The 13,354-nt window shown below is 45.0% G+C and overlaps 1 protein-coding gene across 2 annotated transcripts; it reads right to left on the reverse strand.

Annotated features, from left to right (window-relative positions):
* Window positions 1–222: 222 nt before the first annotated feature.
* Window positions 223–12,748, reverse strand: LOC122156103 (regucalcin). Of its 2 annotated transcripts, none has more exons than XM_042810594.1 (7): window positions 12,680–12,748; window positions 12,277–12,441; window positions 9,763–9,945; window positions 8,373–8,588; window positions 6,943–7,074; window positions 1,289–1,443; window positions 223–503 (listed from the first exon to the last, which is right to left on the reverse strand). In XM_042810594.1, exons 2-7 carry the CDS (start codon window positions 12,437–12,439, stop codon window positions 453–455), a joined length of 900 nt encoding a protein of 299 aa, XP_042666528.1. In that variant the 5' UTR covers window positions 12,440–12,441; window positions 12,680–12,748; the 3' UTR covers window positions 223–452. The 2 variants fall into 2 exon arrangements, with proteins under 2 accessions (XP_042666528.1, XP_042666527.1); XM_042810593.1 differs by having other exon boundaries at window positions 12,635–12,729.
* Between the last annotated feature and the right edge of the window lie 606 nt (window positions 12,749–13,354).

Genomic DNA, 13,354 nt, shown 5'->3' on the forward strand with positions numbered 1-13,354 from the left:
GCTTGTTGTCCACCAGGATCCCCAAGTCCTTCTCCACAGGGCTGCTCTCAAGAAGATCTTCCCCCAGTTTGTATAAATACCTAGGATTGCCCCAACCCGAGCGCAGCACCCTGCACTTGGCCTTATTGAACCTCATTATGTTCACATAGGCCCACTTCTCCAGCCTGTCCATGCTGCTCTGCAAACTATTTAAGTAGAGAAGAATGTTACAATATCCAATAGTTTACTAGGGCGAGAATCTTTTATTACAACAAAATATACCATCTGATACTTCAGTCTAAAAATATTCCGTGTATTTTATGAGTTTTTCATCCTTTTTTGAAGAGATATTGTAATTATTGTAATTAATTGTGTTATGGTTTCAAGGCAAAAGATGCTGAACACCCAGATAAGACCTTCTGACTCGTCTTGCTTGAATCAGTTTTCTTGAATCCATTCCGAAGAGTGCACATCTAACCCGCAAATGGGTATGGTGGGATTCCTTTCACCCCAAGCCCAGTAATCTACCAAAAAAAGAGAGAGGGGAAAAAAAAGAAAAATGCAGTTATGTCACCACTGCCAAACACTCTTCTTTCACAATCAGGACTGCTTTAATTTAGAAAAGGATGGTGTCCAACCTGACATACTACTGCACTGTGTATCCAGTTAACACAGGCTGGAATTTCAACCCACACTCTTTACACACTAAGCAATCACAGGCCAGAGGCCACTCCTCAGTCCATCATCCATTCCCCAAAAGCCTCTTCTCAGATGCTGCCAGGCCATAGTTCTGTAATTCCCCCCACCTATACAGAAGTGTGGGGTCTTTAAAACACAATCCTCAGGTGAGGTATTTTTTAAAGAGAGAATTTAGTTACAACTATCTAGAGAGTAAATAAAAGCAGATGTTTTTATCTGCCATTGTTTAGGGTACAAAACATCTTCCTGTAATAAACAGAAAACTCCCTCCTGGGAGGGGAGCAGTAAGAAGAGGTGAGGGCATAGGAAATTTGCACTGTCAGCTACAACATGCCATGTATTACAGGGTCTACAGAACATTTCCTGACCCATTTTATTTGTTAGTATGGATGTCACCAGTAACGAAGTTTAAATAAAGAAACATTTTCAAATCATAGAATACATTTAAGTTTCTCCTCCTGCAACAGGAACCAAAAATATGAACTTCACATGTATGAATGGCATTTAACAACCACCCTCCTCCCGCTTCCCACCACTCCAACTGTTGTGTTGTCTAAGTGCAGGAGGAGAAAAACGGCCTTGTAAAATGAAAGGAAAATGAACCATTCACCTTGAAAACCCCACCAGCCTGCGGCTGCTGTGAGAGCCGCTCTCTATCCATCCCATCGCTGGCTGAAGTCACATACATCTCTGAATAATCCCTTCCTCCAAAGCAGCAGGAAGTTGTCTTGTCAGCAGGAAGCTTCACCGTCTGGATTCTTTTTCCTGGAGAAAAGCATGCATGCAGTTTCTTGTTTGTCTACTTACAGCAAAACATTTAAACAAATTATTGCAAATAAGCCCTGTGGAGTCAGGTGCTCCACTGAAGCAAACAGGGGGGCCCTGGGAGGTCCCACGCTCTGTCAGCACACTCACAGACGCTGGGACACAGAAGGCAGGTTTCTGTTAACCACACTGCTGCCGACCAGGTGTTATTTGACAAGTTTCAATCTCAGTTATCACAAACGAATCGCGACCCAAATCCCAAATTAGAGCATGTCCTCTAATTAAATGCTAACATCCACAGCACAGACATCCCCATCTGAGCTCATCATCTAGGCTGCCATATAGGCAATGGAAATGGGATTTAATTCCTCCCTAAAACAGGTCACATGAAACCCGCCCCAGACCTGCTGACTTCTCTGTTTTAACTACAAAGAAGCCTGGAGCGAGCAGAGCTCGTGCAGCTCTCGCTACGCCGCCACTGCCTGAAGTTAAGGAAGATTAATTCCTAGAAGATTTTCCTGAAATTTTAATAACCTTTCAAATAATGCTTGCATAAAATAGAGATCATGGGACACGTCTGAAGTTTACAGAAAAACTCAGGGCTACCATAAATATTATGCATTTATTACGCCAAGAAATAACTATCATCCTAATGACAGAAGAAGTAAACAGATTGCCTCTGGTGTTAACCAGAAGATTGCTGAGACACTTCAAAGCAGATTTTTCTACAACTCCTCCAAATTCTGGGCAATATAATAATGGCTTGTAGCCATCATGCCCGTCTTGTTTATCTACAACTGACTTTCACTTTCTAGAAATACATACGAATCCCTTACAAAATACATGATTTCCCTGGGTCTTCAGTTATGTGTGCACAGGACTTGGTTCCCTTACAGTAACACACTGCTCAGTGATGTGCTGAAACAGCAGAATAACAACCTTGATACTGGGAACTCTACAAAAGGATGAAAAAAAAAAATGGAAAACTGGGTCTGCTGGACACCTCTGAGAACTTTTTGGTCAGCTTAAGGGTAGGGTGACATTTCCCAGGATGTGTTTATCAAAGCACTTTTGTCTCATTCATTATGTCCTCTAAAACCTTTTGCCTCACCCAACAAGTTGTGCTTTGGTCTCCTGCAGTGCAGTATCAGAACTGTGAAGAACTGACAGGGCACAGGCACAGTGGAAAAGAAAGATGTAGCTGTAGGTGTCCCTGTTCATTGCTACAGAGTTGAACTAGATGACCATTAAAGGTCCCTTCAACTCAAAGGATTCTGTGATTCTACATTAATGAAGCCATAGGTACAGTTCTACCACAATTTTGGCTCAGACACACCTGGTTGGGGTTGCTGCTCCCCAGGGATTGTATGGACTCTATTTTGGTGTGACAAGATACACTGGCTGTGCAGTCTAAGTTACAGTATGGCACACGGTACAGGACTAAGGGACTCATTTTACTTGCTAGCATGAACGTAACCCATCTACCCAAACCTTGGGACTGAGAGGGATGTGTGGGTTTGTTTTTGTTTTGCTAAATGCCCTCACACAAGAGCTGGATAGTTTCATACTGTCTTGCTTTCATTTCCAAAATAAATGAAAGAAAATAGCAAGCTAACAATGGTGAAAGAACCTCTTGTATGAAACAGACAGTGAAGTTTGACTCTGAGATTCCTTATATTGCGTAACAAGCTTCTTTGACACTGACCCACAGTGATTAAAGTGACAATCAAAATAAAAGTTTAAAAAAAAAAAACATTATCAGTGTAATGGTGCTCAGGTTATACACAAATGTGGTTACCTCCTTTTTTTTTTTTTTTTTTCCTGAGAAAAGCAAATTTATCTGAATATTTAGAAAATTGGGTGAGAAGAAGCCCTGTGTGTTGCCTGGGAGTGACGAGGACCAAAATGAGTTCCAAGGCAATGATCCTGCCAACTGGCTCCAGCAGTGGTTACTCAGTCAGCTGGAAGTGGAGAGATTACATGGCTATGGGTTACGTGGTGTCTTGTAAAACACTCCAGAGGCCACCCGAAAAAAAACGGTCTGACACAAAGCCTGAGCAAAAAGGAGAGGGAAGGGCATTCAGAGGGTGAAAACATGCATTGAAGAAGAGGCATGAGCCCGTGAGATAAGGGAAGAGGCCCCGAGTGCATCAGCAAAGTGGTCCCAGCGGGGAACAGCCTGGATGATACTGTTTACAAAACTCTGAAATGAGCAACATCTTCCTGGAGATGTGAGAAAATCCACACCTGGATGCTCTGAATTCCACCCAAAAAAGTATTTTTCTATGTTTGGAATCTCTAGATGAGAAAAACTTCAACAAGCCTTTCAGAGACCCTGTGCAATCAAGGGATATTAAAAATGATTGATGAGGAAGAATTGGAAAACAACTGATTTCCCATTAAAAGGCATGGTTTCATAAAACCAGATCACTAAATGACTAGAAAGTAAGACACAAGTTGGCACACACACAAGTTGCACATCCCTTCTGAGCCCTTGGAAAGCCAGCGGGATCAGTCAGCACAGCCTTTCCCTGTAGCACATTCTGAATCCAAGGGCAGCAGCTACCTAGGCTAAAGAAGCCTCAACCTGAAAACCTGCTTCACCCTGAACCTCAGAAGCTACACTTAGAAAAGATGCCAAACAAACAAGTTTTCTTGCCCAGAGCTGCTGGGATCTCCCAGCTGGAGCTTCGTCCTTCTGGGGTTGTATTCTGCAGGACAGGAGGAAGTCCCACAGGTTGGCAGAGCCTTGGATGGATATAAATAAGAAAGAGAAGGAAAAAGGCTACCTGAACCTTAGTTAAGACCCTGGAGGAGTCAGAAGAGAGGTGGCAGCCTACTTAGTGCACAGTCAGGCTCTGCAGCACGCTGTAGAACAAGCCCACATCAAGGGATGCTGGCATCCCTTAGTCTGCAGCCCCATAAAACCCCATGACTTCTGTTAGAGCAGGACCAGCACAGCAGATCCTGCACTGCATCATGCAAACCTGTGCTGTCTGAGACTTGTCAAAAACAAGTTCTCATTCTCACTCACTGGCCCCTTGCAGACAGTGTGGTTCATTCTTTCTCAAGTGCTTTTCAAGAGTTTATACCCAGACAAAATCATGCCTGGCAGACCACCAAAGATGAAATGGGAGTAGCAACACATGGCAGACTCAGACAATGGGCACACCCAAGACATTACTGTGGGAATGATAAAATGCTGTGGGATTCATTAAATATTTTTTTGTGATTTCAGTTGCAAAATTTATCATGCAAATAACGTTCAACAATAAAAAAAAAATGTTGCTGGCATCAGTGTCATGTGAAACTTGTATTAATTTCAGCAGGGTGTCCAAAACAAAACACCATGTTGAAAAAGCAAGACAAAAAAAAAAAAAAAAGGCTTAAATCACCATTACCATTTCATGGCTTATCAATAATTTTCCACATCACTTATTACCTGTAAAGGTGAATACTGATGTTCAATTTAGAGGATGCAAGAGGATGGTAAATCTTTGGTGGATACAAGAGGATGTCACGATGGATGCTTAGCTATTGCCTACCCACCAAGAGTGGTAACACAGATGAGCTGCTCCAAAGGCAGCTAGGAGAAATCTTTGGATCCACTGGCCTCATCCCTATGGCAAATTTCAAGTTCCCAGACACCAGCTGGAAATAACACACTGCCACAACATGCAAGTCTGCAAAATTCCAAAAGAAAGCTGAAGATCACTTCCTGTTACAAGTACTTAGTGAGCCAACTAGGAAAGGTGCCCTACTGAACCTGTTGTTGAGAGACTGAGAAGGCTGATGGTAGGTAGAGATGGTAGGTGGCCATCTTGGCCACTGTGATAACGAATTAGCTGAGTTGAACACTTTTGGTGTAAGAAGAAAAAGAGCCAGCAGAGTTGGCGCCCTGGGAATCAGCTCTGGAGTGTTCAGGGGTCTGGGAGAGCTGGCTGATTTTTAAGAACCACCTTTCAAGAGCCCAAGAGCAGGCAATCCCATTGTGTCAACAAGTCATACTGGCTGGCGTGATGTCTGACAACAAAATAAGCTGTTCTAAATATGTCAAGAGCAAGAAGAGGCCTAAGGAAAACACTGGATTGTGCAGATGGTCAGCTAGCATGCAGGGATCAGGAAAAGTCAGAGTCATGTTTAGTACCTTTTTTGCCTGTTTTCAATATTAATGTTAATATATATTTTAATATTAATGACAGATCTTGAGCTGCCCAATCCTCTGAGTTGGAAGACTATGACTGGGGGAGTGCTGACTTTCCATTTCTGGCCACTGAAATTGTAAGGGACCATTTGTAACAGTTGAATGTTCAGAAATCTATGGGGCCTGACAGGAATGGACTTCAGAGTGCAGAAGGAGACAGCACATTATAGCTGGATGACTCTGAACAGTTCACCCAAGACTGAGGAAGCCTGGTGAGACTGCCACTGACCAGAAGCCAGCTGACGTTACACCCAGCTACAAGAGGAGTATAAAAGAAGACATACAAAACCATAGAGCTGTTAGCCTAAACTCAGTACGCAGAAAAATTATAGAGATCGTTCTGGGTGCTATAAAAAGGTGCTTAAAGAACAAAGCTATTATCAGGCATAATCCACATGAGTTCATCAAGGGAAAGTCCTATCTTAGCAATCTGATATCTTTATACAGTAAGGTCACCCGCTTGGTGGACGAAGTGGATGTAATCTTTCTTGATTTTATTAAGGCCTTTAATATCATCCCTCACTGCATCCTTCTGAACAAGTAGCCCAGCTATGAGATGAACAGGTACCTGCCATGCCATACTAAGTGTGGAACTGGCCTTGCAGGGGAATCTAGATAGACTAGAGCACTGGGCAATCAGCAGTGGCATGAAATTCAATAAAGAGTGCTGGGTGCTGCATCTCACTGCTCCCTGCAGCTCCCTGAGTTGGGAAAGCAGAGGGAGATGCCAGGCTTTGCTCCTGGGAACAGATAGCAGGACAGAACAGCACAAAGCTGCATAAGGGAAGGTTCAGACTGGGCATTAGGAAACATGTATTTACCATTTAGGTGGTCAGACATAGGAACAGGCTTCCTAGAGAGGTGCTTGGAGTCCCACACCTGCCAGCATTGGAAAAGCATTTGGACAATGCCCTCAGTAATATGTTTTAACTTTTGATTAGTCCTGAAGCAATCAGGCAGTTGGATTTGATGATCTTCGTAGGTCCTTCCAAACTGATTTAACTGTTCTCATGTTCTGTTCAAATGTTCTATTTTAACTCAAACAATTCACACGCGTAACAGTAGTTCCTCACTGCAGCTTCACCTTTTCCAACACAACAGAGGCTGGGAACAATGGAAACTTATTTACAAAGCTAACTTCTAGAAGCAATAAAAGACACTTGCTAAAAAAAATAAATAATAATAATAATTAAAAAAAAAAAAGACTTAAGAATAACAGTTGAACCATTTCTGTGTTGAGGGGAGAAGAAAAACTACTTTTTTTTTTTTTAAATGCAGACTTTGCAAGGACTCACCTGTCTCAGGATCAAGGCGAATCACTCTCCCACCATTGTAGCAAGCTACCCAGAGTTTGCCTTCTGTATCAATGCACATCCCATCAGGAATGTTCTCCTCTTTTTCCATTTTGTATATACTCCTACGGTTGCCTGCAAGGTAGAAGAAGTACAACTAAGAGATGCTCTCTTCCAGTGTATCACTCATGTTCCATATTTAGAATAGAAACTAATGATTTAGAATATAACCTAATGATTTTTTAAATAAATACATATACGAATATATATATATATATATATATATATATATATATTCAGAACATGAACTACGTATTCTGAAAGCAGACTGAATTCTTTCAAGTATGGTTTGCTTCCAGTCAGAGAACTGGAGATTTTCATCAGCCTGCTGAAACATGCCAATTATCAGTGTTACAACACAAAACTGACCTTCAGCTACATAAACTGAGAGTTTATATAAACAGAGATTTAGGAAAAGCAATAACTTCAAAGGCACACTGTCAACTTAAAAACAAATAGTTCTATCTGAACTTCTATCCACTGTTATTAAAGAAAATTAAAACCAACTTTCCAACATTGTTTATTTTATGCTCTGACAACTTCAATGTTTCTCATATGTTGCAATGCTTTTAATGAGTTCCCTTTCTGCTCCTAGGGATTATCAGATTGCCCACAGAAAAATAAGCAGGGGGAAGAAGGGAGAACCACACCATTTCCTAAAGGAAAAAAAAATAAATCATAAACCAAAAACATAGTAAAGACATCAGGACAAGATGTTACACCTAAAATGACTTAAAATGTTTTAAAATTAACAACATTTCAAATTGACAGGATTCTTTTAAGGCAAAATCCTGCAGTCTGTGCATTCAAAAGCAATTTCTTAGTCCAAGTCACTCAAATTTTTAATTTGCCCAAGCATGTAAGAGCCCTTATGGGCTTGTTTGGCTTTGTTTTAAATGAGTGAAGGAAGAAGACTTTTGAGTTACTGTTTTCCAGCTGTTGCTAAGATCTGTCTGCTTGGGATTTAAAAACCAAAATAGGGTGAAAAATAATCTAGAGAAGCCTAGCAGCAGTTTTGAAAAGCTAGTCTCATGCAGCCACAGAAATCTAAGCATACAAGGAACCCTGCCCTTTTTATGCAGGAAAATCAGATCAGATCATGTTTAGTAACAGGAGTCCAGATTACTACTCAAACTCCACCGTGCAACTGCGATATTTTATGTTAGCAACTGCCTCTGATTTGTTTGAGATACGGACCCATGGGGGCACAGGTTTGTTTTAATACGGCTTCTGCTGCTTTGTTCTAAGAAGGATTCTGAAGAAGTGCACATGAAGCTCAGAACATAATTCATTATCTTGGTAAAAACCAGAATGAAAACTAACACGCCAATCTTCAGGCACAAATGACTATTCTAAAATACCACATTTCGTACCAATTTTTCCAGTTTGGAGATCATAATCAAAGGCATCCACTGAGTAGGTCAAGCTGTCAATGTAAAAGAAGGTTTTGTGATCCAGCGACCAGTCCAGCCCATTGGAAATGTCCACCTGATCAAAGTGCTTCACCACAGAGTGGTCAGGGCACAGCGTGTACAGGGAACCCTGGCGAGACTCCAGCACTGCGGGTCGAATCTCTTCAGCCATCGTACCTGTGCAGGGCAGAAAGCAGGTTCAAAGGGAATGAACGGGGTTTGGTGGCAGCCCCTCGCTGTGATGATGCCCACGCTGCCAGTAGGAGAAGGGAGCAGCGTAGGGGCTTCAGAAATTCAGGGAAGAACGAAAGAGGAAGGCAGATTTCAGAAGTGCCTGCATCTAGCAGATGACAAAACAGAGCCTTTGTTTTGACTGCTGAAATGGCATGCAGTCAAACTTCTCCAAAACGCTTTTACTTTCAAAAATAAAGAAAGGTGTTGGCAACATTTTATTTCCAACATACCTTAACATTTGGTATTGAGGAAGCATAGGAAATACCTTCCCCCAGAAACTGTCTTACAAAAACAAATCTCATCTTTGTGGCTCTACGTTGTCAGCTGACAGTGGTTCTTGAGAGGATGCAGAAAAGCAAGCTAAGGTAAACCTGAAGACCTAACTGCACAGCAGGCACACAGAGCAGTGCTTTTAAAGCCAGGAGAGAACCAGGAGATGGCTGAGACAGGAAGATACCTTTGGCTGTCATCTAGTCTCACCCCTGCTCAGAGCATGTTGCACAAGACCAAGGTCAGTCTGGTCTTCAATATCTCCAAAGATGGAGACAGCATAGCTGCTGTGGGAAACCTGCTCCACTGCCTGACCATCCTAACAGATGACCAGCAACAGAGTTCTCTTACATTTACACACAATTTCCTTAATGTCAGTCTACAGCCTCTTGTCCTGAGTACCACTGAGCAGAATTCCAGATCCCCCTCCTTAACCAGCACCCCACGAGGTTCTTACAGCCATGGGTGAGACAGCCCTAAGCCTTCTCCTCTCTGTGCTCCAGTGTTTCCACTGGCACTTTGTCATTCAAAATGAGCACACCAAGAGGGTGAAGACAAGGTGTCTTAAACTAGGCAGACCCTGAATAGTAGCCCTCTTTTTACAGAAAGAATCCTGATTAGGTGGTGGCCAGGTGATCCAAATACATTTCTAAATGGGACTGAATAACGGAAGACAAAAAAAATCCTTACTATAAACTATATATAAAAATACATGTAAACTCTTTTTAATATTAACTATAAACCAACACTACATCTCCAACTGACTGCTGCATGCCGACAGTAAAACCACAGAGGAGGAGCATGGCAAGGACTGAGCAGCCACAGAAAGGAACCAGGTGCAGCATACCTGCAAAATACCTCCCTGCAGGATCTACTTTCCCATCGTTGAATCGGTTCTTTGCTTTATCTCTGTCCACCTGAGCAATGGGGGTTACCAATTGCTCTTTCCATTTCAAAGCAGCAAACTTGGTTCCCAGCGTGATGACATAATCCCCCGACTTCCGAAGAGCCACAGAGCTCACAGAAGCATCTAGAAACAGGAAGGGAGGAAAGTGCCAGTAATGGCAGATTAGTATACAGTAGTTAAATAAAAACTAAAAAAATCAGTGTGAAGATAACATCTCTGTAAAAGCCTCCAATAAGATGCAACATAAAGGAGAGCAACTTCAAATAAAGCAATAAAATCTGAGATAGGATTTAACAGAAAAGACTTAGGAATATGCATGGGACTGATCACCAACTCTCTAACTAAAACATTTGCCATATTTATAGCTTTGCAGAGATATAGTTTTGCTAATGCAACCACCATAAGCCATCCATGCTGCCAAAAGGAGCTGCTCCCTGGTGGCCACCAGTTCGTGGCACCCTTTGGTTTGTAGCCCCACCAGAGACACCACCACACAAGAAACACAATGCAGGCACTGCCCAACTGCATGTGTGCATGGGGAATGGGGAGCAACACGAGGGCAGAGCTTTAGGGTGTGAAGTGTTCCAGCCACCCCACTGCTTCCCAGACCCTTGCTTTCTCCATGCCTCTATTTGCAAAGAGGGCACATTCACCTTTTCATATGACTTGCTGCACTGAACCAGGGCTGCCAGGAGCTCTGCTGGGCCCTGCTGAGGATGTACACGTGCAGCAAAGACAGCACTGTATCAATATGGCACCCTCGTCTCCCCAAGCTGCAGGGTCACCAGCCCCAAAACTCTGAGGAGCAGCACTCATTCCAGGTTCAGTTTGGCTAACTGTCCCACTCAGGAGCGTGAGCACACTGCTGAAGCTGCAGGTAGTCCTGGCTCAGCTGTGCTGGCAAGTGGATGCTGCTTTCTTCTTCCTGGTAAAGCACTGCAGGAGAAAGGGTACAGCAGGCCAGAAAGATGGAAGCAGCCACCACACTGCTCCACTTAAACACAGTGTAAGCAACCATACCAGCCCTCATGTCTGACTTGGCCACAGCCACCTAGAGGGCTTTGCTGAGGAGCACCCATTGGAACTGCCCTTCTTTGCAACACCATTCTAAGCTGCACAGGAAGGTGGCTGTAAGGCCATAGCAGCCTTCTGCCTGATGAGCAGAAAAGAGCATCTAAAGCTGTTGCTAACTATAGGGTACCATAATTCTCTGTGAGCCTCAGTAATGCATCATTTCTCTCTCGTTTTCCACTTTGGACATCAACCCACTGTTTTAACTATGTGGCACTCTCTGAGTGTTCTTTTTTTTTTTTTTCTGTCTATACATTGTGGTATTCTCAAAGGCACAGCTATTCATTATGACTATCTTACTACTAAACAGAGGAAATGGAAGGAAGTTAAAAATACAAACAAACAAACCTGAAGAGCAGCTACTTTAGCTGCTACCCCTCCTACGTTTGCAGAAGCTGATCAGGAGACCTGAGAGCAGCCTTTCTGTATCTAAATGGGGACTATAAAAAAGAAGGGGACAGACTCTTTAGCAGAGTCTGTTGTGATGGGACAAGGGGAAATGGTTTCAAACTAAAAGAGATTTGGGTTGTGTATAAGGAAGAAGTTTATTTACAGTAAGGGTGGTGAGGCACTGGAACAGGTTGTCCAGAGAAGTGGTGGATGCCCCATCCATTCAAGGTCAGGCTGGATGGAGCTCTGACCACTCTGATGTAGCTGTAGGTGTCCTTGTTCATTGCAGGGGGGTTGGACCTTTAAGGGTCCCTTCCAACTCCAACAGCTCTATGATTCTCCAGTCACACCACCTGTGTGGCCCAAGCCAGGAATGCAGAGAGTGGGCAGTGGCACTGCTGCAGCCAGGTCAAGGGAAGGGAGTTTGGGAAATAATGCTTCCAAATCAGCGTAACTCCTCCTCTCATCTTGAAGCTGGTAGCTATGCTGATTTTAGGGTCAGAAAATCCAGGCCAAGGAGGTGTTGGGTAGGCAAACCAAGTGTCTTTCACCATGAGTTACTGACATAGCATTAAAACCCAAGCTAAAAAATGTCAGGAGCTGTCCTGAGACAGACCCACAGAAATTTACATTATCACTTCCAGAAGTTAATGTGCAACTGTTTATTAGCGCTAGCACGCCTCTTCTTTTCTGGAACAAAGCCCTAAACCATTGAACACAACCAACCATTGCGCATCACAGAATTACAGAATAGCCAGGGTTGGAAGGGACCTCAAAGATCATGAATCTCCAACCCCCTGCCACAGGCAGGGCCACCAACCTCCACATTTAATACCAGACCAGGCTGCCCAGGTCCCCATCCAACCTGGCCTTGAACACCTCCAGGGACGGGGCATCCACAACCTCTCTGGGCAGCCTGTTCCAGCACCTCACCACTCTCTCTGTACAGAACTTAAAGAACTAGCATCACCAAGCATCACAGCAGCTCCTTACCCATGGACACAGCCTGCACCTGCCCGCTGGCCGCATTCCAGCGGCACACCTTCCTGCCCGTGATGTCCACGTACAGCAGCGAGTTCTCCTTCTCGTCCCACACCGGAGACTCCCCGAGCCTGCAGCGGTCACTCCCGATACACTCGATCTTAACGGAGGACATGCCTGAGGGGAAAGCACAGCTGTACACATCTGCGGGCAGCGGGAGGGCAGCGCGGCAGGGCACACGCGGTTCTCCACCGCGAAGCCGTCACGGCCAGCACGGGAGCCGCTCGGCCCAGGTCTGTGCCCGGCCCTCCCCGATCGCTCTGCCGCGCCTCTCGGCGCCGCAGCTCTCGCCGGGCGTTGCGAGTCGTACCTGAAAGAAAGAAACAGTCGATCCCAGCGGTAACAGCGCGCCTACCTGCTGCCGGCCCGCACCGCCGCGCCAGGCCCGACGCCGCCGCTCTTATACGGCGGGAGGCGGGGGAGGCGGCCACGCCAGCCCGCGGCCGAGGGGCAGCGGCGCGGGGCCGGGCCCGGCTGGCGGCCCTCCCCGGGGCACTGCGGGGCGGGGGCCGAGCCGGGCAGAGAGCGGACGGCGGCATGGCGCGTGGTCACGTAGTCGCAGTGGTACTTCCGGAGGCACTGAGACACGAGGTGGGCAGCCGGGCTTTCGTGGCCCTGAGCCGGGTCTGCGCACAGAACAGTGCGTTTCACTCACAGTGCTCACCTCGCTCGTAGAATGACCGAATCCTCCCCTACGACGGACAGGCTGAGGGAGCTGGGCTTGTTCAGCCCGGAGAAAAGAGGGCTGAGGGGTGACCTCACTGCAGCCTTTCAGTACCTAAAGGGAGCCTACAAACCGGAGGGGAATCAACTCTTTGAAAGGGTAGATAACAGCAGGACTAGGGGAAATGGTTTGAAGTTGAGGGAGGGAAGATTTAGGTTGGATGTCAAGGGGAAGGTCTTTATAGAGAGGGTGGTGAGGTGCTGGAACAGGCTGCCCATAGAGGTTGTGGATGCCCCGTCCCTGGAGGTGTTCAAGGCCAGATTGGATGGGGCCCTGGGCAGCCTGGTTAGTATTAAATGGGGAGGT

This window comes from Centrocercus urophasianus, unplaced genomic scaffold (genome assembly GCF_019232065.1).
Source record: "Centrocercus urophasianus isolate 14NV4802_14NV808 unplaced genomic scaffold, USGS_Curo_1.0 seq_12, whole genome shotgun sequence".
In the NCBI taxonomy this organism is placed as follows: domain Eukaryota; kingdom Metazoa; phylum Chordata; class Aves; order Galliformes; family Phasianidae; genus Centrocercus; species Centrocercus urophasianus.